The sequence below is a fragment of the Lepus europaeus genome, chromosome 10 (assembly GCF_033115175.1).
Source record: "Lepus europaeus isolate LE1 chromosome 10, mLepTim1.pri, whole genome shotgun sequence".
NCBI classification, from domain to species: Eukaryota; Metazoa; Chordata; class Mammalia; order Lagomorpha; family Leporidae; genus Lepus; species Lepus europaeus.
This window is the reverse complement of record NC_084836.1, coordinates 64,634,660-64,652,314: the sequence shown is the minus strand read 5'-3', so window position 1 is coordinate 64,652,314 and position 17,655 is coordinate 64,634,660. Positions and strand designations below refer to the sequence as shown.

Genomic DNA, 17,655 nt, shown 5'->3' with positions numbered 1-17,655 from the left:
CCTCCCGCCGCCTGGGCCGGCCCCGGCCCGCGCAGCGCCCCCTGCCGGCAGGCCTGGTGCGGCGGCCGCGGCGGCGGCGGGCCCGGCGCTGGGCCGACCCTGGCGGCCTCCCTGACAGGGGCGGCGGCGGCCGCGGGAGCTTGCGGGGAGCTGGCTGCTTCCCGGAGAGGGCGCCACTCTCCTAGAGCCGTTCTCTGCCCGACGCGAAGCCCGTCCCCTCGTTCTGGCCTCGGCCCCGCAGGGGGACCCCTCTCTGCTACCCCACCGGGACGCACAGCCCGGAGTGCGCCGAGGAGCCCCTGCCCCCCGAGTGTCGCCCTCTCGCCCATTCCCAGGAGCTCCCCTTCTCAGCTCTCACCGAGCCTGCCTCAGCCTCGCGCCTCGTCCCACCCGGCAGCTCCTTCCCACTTCTTCTCCCGAGAAGCCCCCCGCCGCCGCCCTGGGGACCCGGTCCCTCCCCTCAGCGCCGCCTCCGCAGGCCTCGCCATCGCCCTCCGTGTGGCTGTGCGCTCCTGGAGACCCTAACTCTTCTCTGTAGGCAGGGGATCCCGCCTGTCCGGGTCACTCGGCCCACCCGCTCTTCTCGGAGCGACGTGGACGAGAGGTAAGGGGCGAGGGGTGGGAGGCCCGCGGTGTGCGCGCCCGGCCGGGGGCCGCTTCCGGGCGCCGCGCGCTCTCCCCGGCGCAGTGCGGACCCCTCCTGTAAGCGCGCGGCGAAGCACGGTTTTGGGAGTCACGGTGGCCGAGTGGTTAAGGCGTTGGACTCGAAATCCAATGGGGTTTCCCCGCACAGGTTCGAATCCTGTTCGTGACGGCTGCGTTTTTTTCCCCCCCCTTTGCAACGTGCAGAAAGGAACCCCAGTCCTCGCACGTGTCTTTCCTGCACTTCCCCTTTCGGTCTCCGGAGGGAAGCTGAAAGGGCTCACCCCCGGGCTGTGGGAGGGGTGGGGGTGAGCTCGGAAAGCGGATTTAGACGAGGCGCTGGCGGATTCGGCACTTCACGCTTTGCCGGCGGAGCTTTGAGCACGCGTTTCGTTTTGTTTTATTTATTTATTTATTTATTTATTTATTTATTTATTTATTTTTGAGGAGATTAGCGAAGGATGTGGTAGAAGGTTTTCGTTTGGGAATGTGAGTGCCTGGAGTGCAATAAACAGCCAAACCCGGAGTTTCCACGAAAAGAGCGCGCCTCTGGTGATTTTCGTCACCAGAAGTCGTAGACTTGGCATTTCCTTGTGTTGCACCGCAGGTATCCCGGGGCACAGCACAGCACACCTACCTGGAGCCAGGTGTGCGCAGAGAGCTGTCACTTTTTACCGGGTGCCCGTCATGTACCGGGTACTCTTGGAAGTCCTCCGTGTGTATTAGCCGCGCTAGGAAGTCACTCTCCGACCTCTCTGCTCCCCTCACCCAGCTCTTCCCAGCCCCTCACATGACTGTGGGGAAGAGCTAGGGGACTCGTTGAGGATGCTCTTTATGTGCTTTATTTCCTGCATAATGGCATCTTTAAGGAGGATACGATGGAGCAGGGGCGCCAAGAGCTTTCTACACATGCGCACCTTAGAGCTCACGCCCCCCCACTCATGCCGCTGCCCAGGCCACAACACTCTCACCCCTGCCCCCGCCCCTCATCCTTACCACTTTCCCACGGTCTCCCCGTCTTTTTTTATTTTATTTTATTTTTTTTTAAATGAAGTAGGACAGACAGCTTTCCCAACAGCTGGTTCGCTCACATAAATGCCCACAGTGGGTGGAGCTGGGCCAGACCAAAGCCAGGAGCCCAGAATTCAATGTGGTCATCCAGCTGGGTGGCAGGAACCCAATTACATGACCCATGGCTGCTGCCTCCGAGAGTCTGCATTAGCAGGAAGCTGGAGTCGGGAGCTGGAGCCAGTATCGAACCCAGGCACTCCGATGTGGGATGTGGGCATCTTGATTGCTAGGTCAGATGGCCGCTCCTGGCCCCTGTCCCTTGGTGTGCTTTCTCGTTCCAGCTGCAAGCTGTCAGGCTCCCACCAGCACCACTGATTCGCATGAAAGGCAGCTCCCTCGACATGCCCCCACCAAAATAACAAGTTCCGGGGGCGGGCTTTTGGTGCCACACTAACTTCCTCTTTGGATGCCCACTTCCCCGTATCAAAGTGCCCAGGTTTGAGCCCTGGCTCTGCAGCCCATTCCAGCTTCCTGCTAATTTGCACCCTAAGAGGTGGCTGGCCGGAGGTCAAGAAGTTGGAGACCCAGACTGAGTTCTTGGCTGGAGGCTTCAGCCCGGCTCAGCCTTGGCTGTTGTAGGTGTTTGGGGAGTGAACCAGCAGATAGCAGATCCTTCCCTCTCTGCTTTTCCAATAAATAAATTTAAAAAAAAAAATGTTTATTCTACTTTTTAGGTAGATATGTCAGGCCTGCCCACTTTTACGGGGGTGAGTTCAGGCTGGGCGTAGTACTTGCGACAGCCTCCATGTGGAAAGCCGTGTTGCTCATCTGGATGACATGAGGTGGGTAATACATGCAGGGCTGCCCCACAGCATCTGCTACTCCAACTCTCATTGCGTGATCCCTCCCCTTTTCTCCCACCATTCCTCCACAGTCGTCACATTCCAGCCACTGGCATTCTTTCTGTTCCTGGTACAGTTGTTTGGCCTTGTTCATGCTGTTCTCGGGCTACACTAATCTTTCTCAGCCTCACCTTGTACTCACCTCCACTAAAACGTTCTCTTGGGAAGTCATCTCTGGCCCGCTGTGTCCCAGCACATCCTAGGCCTAATTTTATCATGAGAGCTCCTTCCACTGTGACACATATAAGCCCCTCAATCTTTAGAACTGTGTTGTGTAAATGGTGTTTTTTTTTTTTTCTTTGTCTTCTCTACAAGGCCTTCTACACAGAGGTGAGCAAACGTGTACCGTGTACTCAATAGAATATAGTGGATTAGTACTTTGGCACGTGCTTTCAGATTTAAATATCTGGAAGGCCAAGACCAAAACTGACCAGCAGAGGGCACCCAACAACTGTTCTGTGAAAGAGAAAGCTCTGCAGTTTACAAAATGGAGGACCTGGACAGAGAGTGGGAATGTGGCGGAGGTAGTCTGGTACTTGAAGATCACCCCTCTCACTCTAAAATGCTGCCCTGGACACTTTGGCGGGGTTGGGGAGTGGGCGGACAGTAAGAGGCCACTTCTTCCAAAGTTCACGAACAATCATTTTACACCTCTGCCATCCTCAGGGCCCACTCCAACTCAGTTCCTTCACGCTTCCCCTTCCATCCCCTCACATCCTGTCCTCTGACCTCTCCTTAGGGGACCCTCCCCTGCCCCCAGCCTTTCTTACACATTTATATCCAGCCCACTGGCATTCATTCTTTAGTTCCTGCAACAGTATTTGGTCTTGCTCATCTTCCCTGAAGTCCCACTCAGTTCAGCCTCCTGAGGAACATCCCATAAATATCCTTCCTGAAATCCGTCAAGTTCTCCTCCACTGGGTCAGTCCTTCATTAATTCAGAACAGAACCCTACCTTCATCAGATGTCTTCCAGCCACCACACTGTTGTACTTCCTTTTACTTTTCAAATAAAATGTATACATTTCTACATCCCTTGTGCTACCTTAATGCCTTGTCATCTGATTTCCACCTCCTAAATTTTTTCACAATAGAAATCATCAGGGGCCGGCGCTGTGGCTCAACAGGCTAATCCTCCGCCTTGCGGCCCCAGATTCTATCCCGGTTGCCCCTCTTCCGGGCCAGCTCTCTGCTATGGCCCGGGAAGGCAGTGGAGGATGGCCCAAGTCCTTGGGCCCTGCACCCCACAGGAGACCAGGAGAAGCACCTGGCTGCTGCCTTCGGATCAGCACGGTGCGCCGGCCGCAGCGGCCATTGGAGGGTGAACCAATGGCAAAAGGAAGACTTTTCTCTCTGTCTCTCTCTCTCTATATCCACTCTGCAAAGAAACCATGAGGGCCAGCGCTGCGGCTCAATAGGCTAATCCTCTGCCTGCAGCACCGGCACCCCAGGTTCTAGTCCCAGTCAGGGCACCAGATTCTGTCCCGGTTGCCTCTCTGCTCTGGCCCGGGAGTGTAGTGGAGGATGGCCCAAGTGCTTGGGCCCTGCACCCACATGGGAGACCAGGAGAAGCACCTGGCTCCTGCCATCGGATCAGCACGGTGTGCCGGCCTCAGCGGCCATTGTGGGGTGAACCAACCGTAAAGGAAGACCTTTTTCCCTGTCTCTCTCTGTCCACTCTGCCTGTCAAAAAAAAAAAAAAGAAACCATCAGACGGGCTGGCGCTGTGGCATAGCGGGTAAAGCCGCCGCCTGCAGAGCCGGCATCCCATATGGGCACCGGTTCAAGTCCTGGCTGCTCCACTTCCAATCCCTGGGAAAGCAGTAAAAGATGGCTCAAGTCCCTGGGCCCCTGCACCCACGTGGGAGACCCAGAAGAAGCTCCTGGCTCCTGGCTTTGGATCAGCACAGCTCCGGCCATTGTGGCCAACTGGGGAGGGAACCAGCAGATGGAGGACCTCTCTCTCTCTTTCTGCCTCTCCTTCTCTCTGTGTGTAACTCTGACTTTCAAATAAATAAATTAAATATTAAAAAAAAATCAGACAAATGTAATAGCCTCTTCTCAAGTTCTGTCCTTTGCCACGTTTGAGACCTTTGGTTTCTACTGGCTGCTAGAAACACTGTACTATTCTTCCCAAAAGTTTCTCCACTTCATCTGCTTTTTCCCTCCTGTGGAATTCAACCAAAACATTTATTCTCTCAATTTCTCAATTTCTTAAAAAAAAAAAAAGAGAGAGAGATTTTTATTTATTTGAAAGGCAGAGTGGCAGACACAGAAAGATATTTTCTAACTGGTTTACTATCCCAAATGCCAAAAGAGCCAGGGCTGGGCCAGGCTGAAGCCAGGAGCCAGGAACTCTATCTGAGCGTCCCATGTGGGCAACAGGGACCCAAGGACTGGGGCTATCTTCTGGGTTGGAAGCAAGTAGCTGGGACTTGAAATCGTGCTCTGATATGGGATGCTGGTGTCACAGGTGGCAGCCTAGCCTGATGGGCCACATTTGAGATTGCCCCCTCAACTCCTTCTGGTTTCCAACCTTAAGAATTCTCTCACATTTTCTTTTCTCCCATGCTCATCATCTTAATTCCTGTCTCTGTTAACACTGACCTTCAAGGTGCCCTAGTTTCGTCACACTTCAGTCCACCTTATGCTTGTGTGATTACTCTAAAACACAGCTGTCATATTAGTCCCCTGTACAGAAACCTCACTTTACCAACGATCAAAAACAAGCTCCTGTTACCAAAGTACTCTGCCTAAATCACAGGTAAATTATTTGAGAAGCAGGGACAGAGTGCTCCCCACACTGATTCACCCCGCTAAGTGCTCACAATGATCAGGACTAGGCCAGGCAGAAGCCAGGAACTCAATTCAGGTTTCTCCCACATGGGTGGCAGGGACCCAGCTGCTTAGCCATCACCTACCTGTTGCCACCCAGGGTATGCATTAGCAGGAAGCTGGAAGCTGTGGCCCAGAATAAAACCCAGGGCCTGTGATATGGGATGTGTCTCAGTTGGAGTCTTTTTTTTTTTTTTTTAAGGTTTATTTTATTTATTTGAAAGACAGAGTAGGGGCTGGCACTGTGGCGCACTGGGTTAATTCTCCGCCTGCAGCGCCAGCATCCCATATGGGTGCCAGTTCAAGTCCCGGTTGCTGCTCTTCCAGTCCAACTCTCTGCTGTGGCCTGGGATAGCAGAAGATGGCCCAAGTGCTTGGGCCCCTGCACCCGCATGGGAGACCCAGAAGCAGCACCTGGCTCCTGGCTTTGGATGGGCGCAGCTCCAGCCATGGCGGCCATTTGGAGAATGAACCAACAGAAGGAAGATCTTTCTCTCTGTCTCTCTCTCACTGTCTGTAACTCTACCTGTCAAATAAATAAATAAATAAATGTTTTAAAAAAAAGAAAGAAAGAGTTACACAGAGAGGTAGAGACAGAGAGAGGTCCTCCATCCACTGGTCCACCCCCCAGATGGCTGCAATGGCCAGAGCTGCGCCAATCTGAAGCCAGGAACCAGGAGCCTCCTCTGGGCCTCCCATGTGGGTGCAGGGGCCCAAGGACTTGGGCCATCCTCCACTGACCTCCCAGGCCACAGCAGACAGCTGGATAGGAAGAGGAGCAGCCGGGACTAGAACCAGCGCTCATATGTGATGCCAGCGCCTCAGGCTAGGGCTTTAACTTGCTGCGCTACAGCGCCGACCCCTCAGTTGGCGTCTTAACCACTGTACAAAATGCCTGCCCCCCCCATCCATTTTTTAAAAAACCATGAATTCTTCCAGAAGATACTTTTCATATCATTGGGCTGGTCATCTCCATCTGGTAGCCTGAAGCCTGCCTTCCCATATGAAGTTTCTTCTGACTGTTCACCTTACAAGGAATAATGAGTTATTGCTGCCCCATAAGGATCTTTTCAGCTATATATTCTTAGATTTCAATCAGAATTGCTTAGGGGCCAGTGCTGTGGCTCACTTGGTTAATCCTCCGCCTGCGGTGCCAGCATCCCATGTGGGCACTGGGTTCTAGTCCTGGATGCTCCTCTTCTAGTCCAGCTCTCTGCTGTGGCCAGGGAGGACAGTGGAGGATGGCCCAAGTGCTTGGGCCCCTGCACTCGCATGGGAGACCAGGAAGAAGCACCTGGCTCCTGGCTTTGGATCGACGCAGTTCCAGCCACAGTGGCTGTTTGGGGGGTGAACCAATGGAAGGAAGACCTTTCTCTCTGTCTCTCTCTCACTGTCTATAACTCTACGTGTCAGATAAATACCAAAAAAAAAAAAAAAAAAAAAAAAAAAAGCTTAGATCTTTGCAGTTTCTTTTTTCTTTTTCTTTCTTTCTTTTTTTAATGTTCACTGATTTAGAAAGCAGAAAGGGCCATCAAGAGCTCTTCTATCCACTGGTTCACTCTCCAATGGCCACCACAATTGGGGCTGAGTCAGGCTGGAACCAGAAGCCCAGAACTCACTCAGGTCTCCCACATGGGTGGCAGAGACCCAGGCACCTGAGCCACCACCTGCTGCCTTCCAGAGTGCGCAGTAGTGGGAAGTTAGAACAGAGCTGGGACTCGAACCAGGCACTCTGATACGGGCTGCAGGACTCCCGGGCAGTCTCACCTGCTCTGAGAAATGCCCACCCCTCTGCAGTTTATTTTATGAAACGCATGACCAGAGGATTTGGTCTGAAATTATTTCAGCCTACACCTGTTTCAGAGATACTGTCACGGCACAAAACATTTCTGGAACTCTTTCACAACCAGTTTATGAGCCACATTTAAGGATTCATGAATTCAAAGTTACATTAAGAAAAGCAGTCAGTTTTATTACACGTCTTGTCTCTAGTTTGTTCTTTTTTTTTTTTTTTTTTTTTTTTTTTTACAGGCAGAGTTGTGAGTGAGAGAGACAGAGAGAAAGGTCTTCCTTTTCCGCTGGTTCACCCCACAATGGCCACTGAGGCCGGCGTGCTGCGGCCAGTGCATCGCGCTGATCCAAAGCCAGGAGCCAGGTGCTTCTCCTGGTCTCCCATGGGGTGCAGGGCCCAAGCACTTGGGCCATCCTCCACTGCACTCCCGGGCCACAGCAGAGAGCTGGTCTGGAAGAGGAGCAACCGGGACAGAATCCGGCACCCTGACCGGGACTAGAACCCGGTGTGCAGGTGCCGCAGGTGGAGGATTAGCTTATTGAGCCGCGGTGCTGGCCTCCAGTTTGTTCTAGATTACTTCTAGAATCCCCCCTAAGAACCCACTGTTAACTCTGTTTCCTCCTACAGTCTTTGCACGCATTCCTAGAATTTCTCCATCACCTCCAGGCAGGTGACTCCTACCAAAATCCACATCCTGGGCTCCACCTCCTTGCTGTGAAGCTCCAGACCCATTTCCTAGCTACACAAACTCACTGGGCACCCCCCAAATAAGCTGTTTACTCCTAACACCTCATCCTGGTGTTAATAATAATAGTGCCTTGGGGCTGGCGCCATGGCGCAGTAGGTTAATCCTCCACCTGCAGAGCCGGCATCCCATATTGGCTCCCATTCAAATCCTGGCTGCTCCTCTTCTATCTGGCTCTCTGCTATGGCCTGGGAAAGCAGAAGATGGCCCAGGTCCTTGGGTCCCTGCACCTGTGTGGGAGACCCAGAAGAAGCTCCAGGCTCCTGGCTGCAGATGGGCCCAGCTCTGGCCCCGTGGCCATTTGGGGAATGAACAAGTGGATGGAAGATTTATCTTCTCTCTCTCCCTCTGCCTCTCTGTAACTCTCTGCCTTTCAAATAAATAAATACAAAAGAGTAGTGCCTGACTCACAGCAGATGCTCAGTCTGGCTGTTGGGGCAGGATCAGATCCTGTCCAGAGCTCAGCTAGTGATTCCTGAGAAGCCCTCTCTGCATCCCACCAGGTGGTAGCTGCCCCCTTTCTTCCTCATCCCATGGTATGCGGTCCACATTTAGTAGTCACCTATTATTCTGAATTTCCCATTATTTAAGTGTACATCACCTACCAAGCTGCAAATCTCTTTGAAGTCTTATTTTTCAATTATCTATGTCTCTAGTGCCTGGCACCATGTCTGCCACATGACAGGTATGCTATAGATGTTGAATGAGTCTAACCATTTACTAAGACCTGTCTATTTTTCTCCATTTTTTAAATTTTATTTTAAAGGAAGAGTTATAAAGAGGAAGACAGGGAGAGAGAGAGAGAGAGTGAGAGAGGTGTCTTTCATCCACTGATTCACTTCCCAGATGGCCGCAACAGCCGGAGCTGTGCTGATTCAAAACCAGGAGCCAGGAGTTCTTTCTGGTCTCCCACATGGGTACTGGGACCCAAGGACTTGGGCCATCTTGTGCTGCTTTCCCAGGCCATAACAGAGAGCTGGCTAGGAAGTGGAGCAGCCGGGACTCGAACCGGTGCTTACATGAGATACCAGCACTGCAGGCAGCAGCTTTTACCTGCTAAGCCACAGCGCCGGCCTCCGTCCAATTTTTTTAAGATTAATTTGAAAGGTAGAATTTGAGTTTGGTGGTGGTTGTTGGGGCAGAGAGAGAGAGAGAGATCCTGTATCCACTGACTCACTCTCCCAATAGCTAGGCTGGGCTAAACCCAAGCCAGGAGTCTGGAAACTCCATCCGGGTCTCTCACACAGGTGGCAGGGGCCCAGGTACTTCAGCCATCTTCCACTTCCTTTTCAGGTGCACCAGGAGGGAGCTGGATGGGACTCAAAACTGACACTCTGACATGGGCTACTGGTCTCACAAGTGGAAGCTTACCCTGCTGTGCCACCAGGCCAGCCTCGCCCAGATGCACCTTGTTCTCTCTTTCCTGCTGTGTCAAGCCCTCGTCCTCTCTGCACGAATCACTAAAGCTTACTAGTATTGATCAGCTTCTTGGTCATTTTTCAATATCACCAGAATCCTGAGATGGAAATCATTCCTTCTCTCAAAAACATACCTGTAAAACAAAAGTCCAAACTCCCTGCCGTGCACTGAAGGTCTTTCAACAACTGGCTCAAGGTATTTCTGTTCTTATCTCCCTTCAAGGATCTCTCTTCCTTCTTTAGATGACTCAACTCTAGTTTTGGCCCACAAGCTTGTTTTGCTTTTAATATAAACATTAAGATGTACAGTTTCTCAGGGCCAGCACTGGCTTCAGATTGGTGTAGCACCTGCCGTGGCAGCCATTTGGGGAGTGAACCAACAGAAGGAAGACCTTTCTCTCTCTCTCACTGTCTATAACTCTGTCAAGTAAATTTTTAAACACCAGCTACTAGGGGCCAGCACTGTGGCATAGCAGGTTAAGCCACCCCCTGCAAAGCTAGTATCCTAGATGGGTGCAGGTTTGAGGCCTGGTTGCTCTACTTACAATCCAGCTTCCTGCTAATGTGTGTGGGAAAGCAGCAGAAGTTCCTAGCTCCAGCCTGGCCCAGCTCTGGCTGTTGCGGCCATATGGGAAGTGAACCAGCAGATGGAAGACATCTTTGTCTCTCCCTCTTTTCTCCTTGTAACTCTGCCTGGGTGAACCAACGGTAAAGGAAGACCTTTCTCCCTGTCTCTCTCTCTCACTGTCCACTCTGTCAAAACAAAAACAAAAAACCAAAAACCAAAGACTTTTATTGGGACAACTGGGAGGAAATGTGAAAATGGGTTTTAGATTTAGGATATAATGTTAACTTTAAGCACTTGTTTGGTGATGTAGAAAAGTGCTCTAATTTTTCAAATGTATATATTGAAGTAAAAGATTAGAATGACCAACCTTCTCTATTCCATCCTCCTCCTCCAATTCTCTTGATCATAAACGTTTAGAATGGATTGGCAGACTTCTCTTGTAAAGGACCGAATATTTTAGGCTTTTTGGCAACTAATCAACTGCTGTCCTAGTGAGAAAGCAGCCACAGGCCAGCGCCATGGCTCACTAGGCTAATCTTCTGCTGCGGCACCGGCACCTCAGGTTCTAGTCCCGGTCAGGGCGCCGGATTCTGTCCTGGTTGCTCCTCTTCCAGTCCAGCTCTCTGTTGTGGCCTGGGAGTGCAGTGGAGGATGGCCCAGGTCCTTGGGCCCTAGCACCCGTATGGGAGACCAGGAGGAAGCACCTGGCTCCAGATTGGCACAGTGCGCTGGCCGTAGCGGCCAATTGGGGGGTGAAGCAACGGAAAAAGGAAAATCTTTCTGTCTCTAACTCTGCCTGTCCAAAAAAAAAAAAAAAGAGAGAGAGAGAGAGAGAGAGAGAGAGAGCAGCCACAGACAATACATAAAAAATGTATATGGCTGTGTTCCAGTAATTGTTTTGTTTTTAAACAAAAGCAGGCAGCTGGGGCCAGTGCTGTGGCATAGCAGGTAAAGCCACTGCCTGTGACCCCAGCATCCTGTACAGGCACCAGTTCAAATCCCAGCTTCTCCACTTCTGATCCAGCTCCCTGCTAATGTGGCTAGGAAAGCACTGGAAGATCACCCAAGTGCTTGGGCCTCTGCATGCACTTGGGAGACCCAGAAGAAGCTTCTGGCTCCTGGCTTCAGATGGGCCCAGCTATGGCCGTTGCGGCCATTTGGAGAGTGAATCAGTGGATGTATCTCCCTCTCTCTGTAATTCTGCCTTTCAAATAAATAAATCTTAAACAACAGCAAGTGGGTCACAAGCTGTAGTTTGCTGACCTCTGCTCTAGAACACGTAACACTTCTGAAAGCCTCTTGACGCCCATCAGAATCAGTGGTCCTATCTTTCTCTGCTCTTATATTGCTGGCAAATCTCCTTAGCCTATCTAATATACCTTCTTACACAATCATCTCCATCAAGGAGTAAGTTCTCTGAAGGTAGGTGACATTCTGCTACACAAAGTTCCCCAAATCCCCACCCTGGTGGGCACCTTGTAGGCTCGACATTCAATGGGTATTTGTTTCCCCAAACCAAATCTATCCTGAAAGGAATATCTGGCACATTCATGACATGCAGGAGGAATGAGCAGTGGGATGTATGTCTAGCATACCAGACACCGCATCCAGTATCAGAGTGCTTGGGCTCAATACCCAGCTCCAGCTCCTGACCTGAACTTCTGCTGACGCAGGCCCTGAGAGGCAGCAGTGATGGCTCAAGTAGTTGGGTTCCTCCACTCAGGTGGGAGGATCCTGGCTTCAGCCTCAGCCTAGCCCTGGTCATCACAGGTATTTAGACAAGTAAACCAGAGGATGTGGACTCTCTTGGTGTGTCTCAAATTTAAAAAGAGAAAGAGAACAAGCAGCAGGCTCTGAAAGTAGTTCTGAAGGAGTATCACGGGACCAGAGTCCTGGTATCACTAGGATACACACATGGTTCTTCTGTCCTACACCAGAGTGTGCTTATTATTTTACACTCATGCCATGTTGTGTGTGCAGGGATGCCTTTGTTTCCCCCAACCTACTAGAGAATAAAGAACTGAGATTTCCCATTAGGTGCATGATAAATATTCAACAAATGTAAAATAGTTCTGAGGGAGGGGAAGGAAATTTCCTTTTTCCCATGACAGGAAGGTGATAGCAGATGCTCACAGGGTCTTCTCCAGGTCTGACAAACACATCAGGTCGTCTCAGGTGCCCTTCCCACATAAATTTCTTGGTTAGGAAACACTGGGGGGGGGGTCTGGAAGGCTCCTAGTTTGCTGTGGATTCCAAATCCCCACACGAAAGTGCTTGTGGGACAAGGGGAAACGGTGCACGTAGAAGGTATCTCCCAGGGGCTGGCACTGTGGTGTAGTGCATTGAGCCTCTGCCCATGGTACCAGCATCCCAGATGGGTGCTGGTTTGAGTCCTGCTGCTACACTTCTGATCCAGCTCCCTGCTGATGGCCTGGGACAGCAGTGGAGGTACTTGCATCCTGGCTCCTGGCTTTGGATCCGCGCAGCTACGCTGTTGCGGCCATTTGGGGAGTTAACCAGGTGGAAGACTTCTCTGTCTCTCCCTCTCTAATAAATAAATAAATCTTACCAAAAAAAAAAAAAAAAGTTTTTCTAAACCCAGGAGCACTTAGGGAAGACACGGAGTTTGGGGTAAAGGCAATCCCAGGAAATAACACAATTCAGATCACTGCTAAGCAGGTTCTGGCTGCTCCAGCACAGGAGGCAGGAGGGAAGAAGAAAGGAGGGCGCATCGTCCCAGGCTGCTCCTAAAACAGAAGGAGCACTAAGGAAGGGTCGGTTACAAAGCAGGAACCAAGGATGGGGAATTGAAGCGACAGGCCAAGGTGGAGAGGAAACTCTCTTAGCAGGGCAGGAGTAGGAGCAATGCTGAACGAAGAATTTAGAGCTGAGTAAAAGGTTTATTAGTGCAGTCAACACCATGGAACAGCACATACAAGACAACCAGCAAACTGCAGGACACTGGTGCGAGAGGAGGGAGGGAAGCCTGGACGGAGCTTCCTGGCTCCGTCAGAGGGTGACAGCAGGAGTATGGGCCTACGGGAGGAAGGCAGGGGCAAAGGGGGATGGAAGAAATGTAGTAACCAGGCTAGTTTAGCAGCATTTCCAAATTCCTGAGCACGGTGTCCTGGAGCTGGAACACCTGACTGTTCTCTACTCCCCTCAAGCTGTATCCCTCTACCCCGGTCCCAGCTGAGTCATGATCCAACTACCCAGACCCATGGTAAGCTGGCCTGGAATAAGACTCCCAAAAGAGCGGCCATTATATGATGGGGAGGATCCCTTGACTCTCCAGAACCACACCCACCTGTGTATCAAAACAGTTGTACCTACTGCCCCATCCGAACTCTGCCAGTCACCCCAGGGATCCAGGAATGCCCCAGGTGGCCTGCGATGGTCCTTTGAGGGGCACAGATGAAGCAGAACACAGCGCTTACTTACAGACATAAACGTAATTTCTACCCCATTTTCCCGGCAAAGCTTAGAAGCCAGTTACATAGCTCTGAGGAAGCTGCCTTCAAAATTAATACTCTAAATCCAGTTCTACAGTGAGACCCTGGAAGGGTCAGGAACAGATTTCTCCAGAGGGCACAGGCATCGCTGCAGGACGGTCGTGTCCCTCATGGGAGCAGAGGAAGCTCCTCAATTCAGATGTGCTCTGAGGGCTGGCGGTGACCAACCAAGGACTCCCTTGGCTCTTTCTTAGATAAAGCCGAAGGCTGTGCTGAAAAGGCGAAGTATCGAGGAGATCCCATCCCTGTCCCACCCTGTCCCGACTCCCCACAATAGGAACAGCAAAAGAAGTTTCAAGTTTTGTTGATTTTTTTTCTTTTTTCCTTTCTTAAAAAAAAAAAAAAGTAAATAAATTAAATTGCCAACAATGTGGCTGGGCTAGAAAGTAGGGTAGCCATGACCAGGCCATTCTAAAAAAAAAAAAAAAGAAAAAAGAAAGAAAGAAGAAGGTAGGGCGCACAGGTGAGGTTTGTGAAATATAAACAAACAATGGCCAAAGGGAATTATCAAAATAACTAACTATACTCACAGGGCTGGGGAGGGTCTATGGAACGATGATGGCCCACGCCACGGGGCGCAGTGCCAGAGAACAGCTTCCAGCTGAGCATACAAGTCCCGACATATCAACCCCAACCCCCAATCCTGTCATTCCCTAATTACGAGAAAGAGCTCATCTGGAAATGTTTAGCATTCCAGTCTGCACACCTGCAGACCCAGCAGGAGCTGCACCTTTAACATCGGCTGGGCAGGGTGCGCTTGGCACGGAGGTCCAGTCTTCCCCTCGGGGCCATCAGCGAGGGCCAGTCACTGGCCTGTTTATTCCTAGGGTTTCTGTTCCATGCTCACCATTTCTTCAGAATGTCTGCTCCCCAGAGCTGCCCTCTACGTGCTGCTCAGAGACAACAGGCCTGCCTGCTCCGATTCCACTTGGGAGGAGAGGGACAATTACACACCTCTCTCTACTTGATCCTCTAGGGAAGATGAATCTGAATCTCTTTGTGCTTTCAGAAAATATCAGGAACCATGGCCCCTAGGCAGAACGGAGGCGGGAGCTTTCCCACCCAGACTGAGGACTTCCAGACATTTTGGGGGGAGAAATATGGCAAAAGGAGGGAATCTGGGTTTCCCACCTGAAAGGCTGAGCAAAGTGCCCCAGGGCCCTTCAGTGCCAGAAGAGCGGGGAGAGGTGTGGCCCAAGTGTCAGCCTCGGCATTAAGGACGGTGGGGAGGACTCAGGGCCCAGCTGCGGGAGCGATGGGATTTTCTGATTTCCATCTCTTCCTGATAGCCCAGCAAGTTCTCTAGATCTCCTCCACACCATGTGCAAATATCATGACAAGCCCCGGCTCCTGCACCATGTCATCACCCATATGCTGGTTCTCACAGGCCATCACCACCACGGCCTGCTTGCCAGGGATACGCTTGGCCACGTAGTTCTCATAGTAGCGCCGGTTCATCTGTCTTGTCTCTAGTGTGGCCAGACCCTGGGGCCAGCTGCGCTCGTGGGCATTTTCAATCAGCTCGTTGACAATAGAAGCAGGGCAGCCACTTTCCACCAGGGAGCGCTTGATCACCGCCTGGAGCACAGCATCCGGGGTCGAAATCATCCCTCCCCAGCGGGTCACTCTTGCTGGCTGCAGGGAGTTCACCCACCTGTGTGGAGGGGTGGAGGCAGTCACTCCAGATCATCTGCTTTTTCTACCTTGGCTCTTTCTCCCGACAGGAGGGATCTCCCACTGCAGTCAGCCTGACTCTATTCTTCCATCTTTCCTTCCATCATGGCTCAGAAACCCCAAATCTTTCCCCTAGTTGGTCCCATGTGAGTCACCACATTACAATAAATGCCTGAGCCTATACTCTTCCTATTGTTTTCCTTTGACATTCCAGTTCTTGGCACACATGGCACATAGTAAGCGCTCAACTGATGTTTCCTGAGTGAAGCAATTACTCCTCTGCACTGGGTCCCACTCGACACTAACTGTCCCGTACATGGTAATTCACACTCCAGGTCAGTCTATGTGTGTACAGGACTTCAGAACTGACAGGGACCTTGGACTTCACTGCTTTGCTTGTTTACGCTGATTTTAGATCCCTTTCCTGGATGGGCACTCTGCCTTCTCGTTTCTGGGTCACAAGCTACCTGAAGATAAGGACGGTATCTACTATTTCTTCTTGGCCCTCCTAGCACTCGATTGCCTTTCATACGGGGCTTCATGTGGGCGGGTACTCAGCTACTTCCAGATAAACTCCATCCTTGGGCAGACCCCCTTCCATCCACCCAAATGAATCAGAATCCTGCACTGAAGCTCAGGGCTATCGTCCTCTCCTCTGTCCCTGTCCTTCATCCCAACACCTGATCAGTGGTGGCCCCAGCCCGGCTCCCTTACTGTCATTTCCTGGCTGGGGGGTGACACTCACTCTAGGATCTCGTTGTATTCAATTGTCTCCTCCAGGTTCTGAAGGTTGGGGTTGACGCTGCGGATGGCACGCATGTATGCCTTTAGCAGCTGGATGTCTCGCTTCTGTTGGAGGCAAGAAGAACCAAGGATGATCGTTACGGCAGACAACAGGTAAAAGAAGTTTCTCTGAGTTATGAGGGCAATTCAGAGATGTGAGGACAACCAAACTAGAAGCTTCAGCAAGATGAGGACAGGACTCACAGCAGTCTCAACACCTGGCAAGGTGCCTTCACGGAGATGGCACTTGATGAACCTAAGAACAAACGCCATGAATGGAGGAAGGGAGGCAAGGGGAGCTCCATTCGGATTCCCTGCTGAGCTGCAGGCGGTGTCTGTCCGCTCACCCAGCTCACAGCACAGGCCCTTGTGTTCCTGAGTGGGGCTTGCTGCTCACAGGCAGGCAGTCATTTGCACGTGAGGGACGTGTCACCCCCCCCACATTCTCAGAACCCTACCTGCTCCGCCAGCTGGTGTCTGTGTTCAGCTGAAGTCTTCTCCAGCTCGGCGATGCGCGTCTGTTGCTGCTGGACTATGGTGCGCAGGTGCTTAATGCAATTGTGGTTTGGCAGCTCATCTTTGGGCATCTCCAAGCTGCAGCCCAGGTGGGGAAAGAGCAGAACAGGTGCAGTCAGTGGGCTGTGTGGCCAAATGGTCTATTCTGCAGCCCAGGATTGCTGAGTGGCCCTCGCCTACCACAGGGGTCTAGCATTTTTGTCAGGCTGCCTTCATTTGCTTCTCCCAGTGCTTCCTGTCTCCTTGCTCGTTTGCTGTCTTTCTGTGAACTTTCTTCCTCCAGGACCTGGTGGGTTTTGTTTTCTTACATGTTTTTCTTTTCCTTTTCTTTATTCCCCTTGAATTGTCCTCTCATGCCCATTCAAGCCAGCCCCTTTCTTAAGACGGCCTCCTACTCTGAGAGGCACAGTGCCGTGTGTCCTGCCAGACTGCCCTGCAGGACCTGAGCATGTGGAGCAGGAGAAGGACAGGCCACGGTGTTTGAGCTACCACCCAGCTCTCTTCTTCCCCTACAGATTCTGCCTAGCCACTTATTCCTTCTGAGAAGCCCCAGCTATCAGCAGTTTATCAAATATTTCACACCCCACAGAAAGAAAAAATAGGGCAAGAGGAAATAAGAGAAGGCCAACCTGACACAGAGAAAGTGCTGGAATAAAAGGAATTAAAGTGGATCCACCTTCAGTGCTATCGCACAGACTGCTGAATTTCTATCCCCTATCTTTTATTAAAGCAACAGCGAAAACATAGTTGAGAAGGGCAGTGAGAGAGTGAAACCTGGGGCAGGAAGCCAGGGAGGCCAAGAGTGCTGTTTGCATGCACTGGTGAGCAGGGCATCCAGAGACAGAGGTGCAGGCGGGAAGGGCCCTTATCTGCTTGGGACCCAGGGGAAGGAATCTCACCCGCAGCCCTGTTCACAGGTCACAGGCCGCTTCGGGTTGTGCTCACAGTCGCTGAGGTGAGACATGAGGTTGTCAAGCCGGACAACAGCACTGCAGCCAAACACAGCGTTGTCACAGGCAATCTGCAGCTTTGACAACATGTTCCGCATGATCCGAGGTACTGGGCGCAGGTGGGCGACCGTCACAACGCTACGGTCCACCGGACACGTCTGCTGCTGAGAGAACCACTGGGTGATGCAGGCGTTGCAGAAAGCATGTTCGCAATGAGGCGCCTGGAAGGGAGCACAGGAATCAGCAGAGCTAAGAGCTGCTGACTGGGCCTCTCAACAGCTACTGCGGTCACAGCTCCCTGGGGGTCA

The 17,655-nt window shown here is 51.8% G+C and overlaps 1 protein-coding gene, 1 long non-coding RNA gene and 2 other non-coding genes across 6 annotated transcripts in view; 2 read left to right on the top strand and 2 right to left on the bottom strand.

Moving 5' to 3' along the window:
- Positions 1-87: 87 nt before the first annotated feature.
- LOC133768700 (uncharacterized) lies at positions 88-17,081 on the top strand. The gene is made up of 4 exons (XR_009867052.1): positions 88-604; positions 2,388-2,495; positions 15,879-15,995; positions 16,913-17,081. It is a non-coding gene; the product is annotated as an uncharacterized LOC133768700 (long non-coding RNA).
- Positions 733-814, top strand: TRNAS-CGA (transfer RNA serine (anticodon CGA)). The gene has a single exon. It is a non-coding gene; the product is annotated as a tRNA-Ser (tRNA).
- Positions 13,717-17,655, bottom strand: part of RNF41 (ring finger protein 41) — a 29,565-nt gene continuing 25,626 nt past the window's right edge. For all 3 annotated transcript variants that reach the window (XM_062203466.1, XM_062203465.1, XM_062203467.1), the window contains 4 exons: positions 17,297-17,568; positions 16,340-16,475; positions 15,844-15,947; positions 13,717-15,078 (listed from right to left, as the gene is read on the bottom strand). In XM_062203466.1, the coding sequence (XP_062059450.1) occupies positions 14,727-15,078; positions 15,844-15,947; positions 16,340-16,475; positions 17,297-17,568 (864 nt within the window). In that variant the 3' untranslated portion in view covers positions 13,717-14,726. The remainder of the gene's footprint in view (positions 15,079-15,843; positions 15,948-16,339; positions 16,476-17,296; positions 17,569-17,655) is intronic.
- On the bottom strand, positions 16,740-16,872 carry LOC133769281 (small Cajal body-specific RNA 11). The gene has a single exon (XR_009867168.1). It is a non-coding gene; the product is annotated as a small Cajal body-specific RNA 11 (non-coding RNA).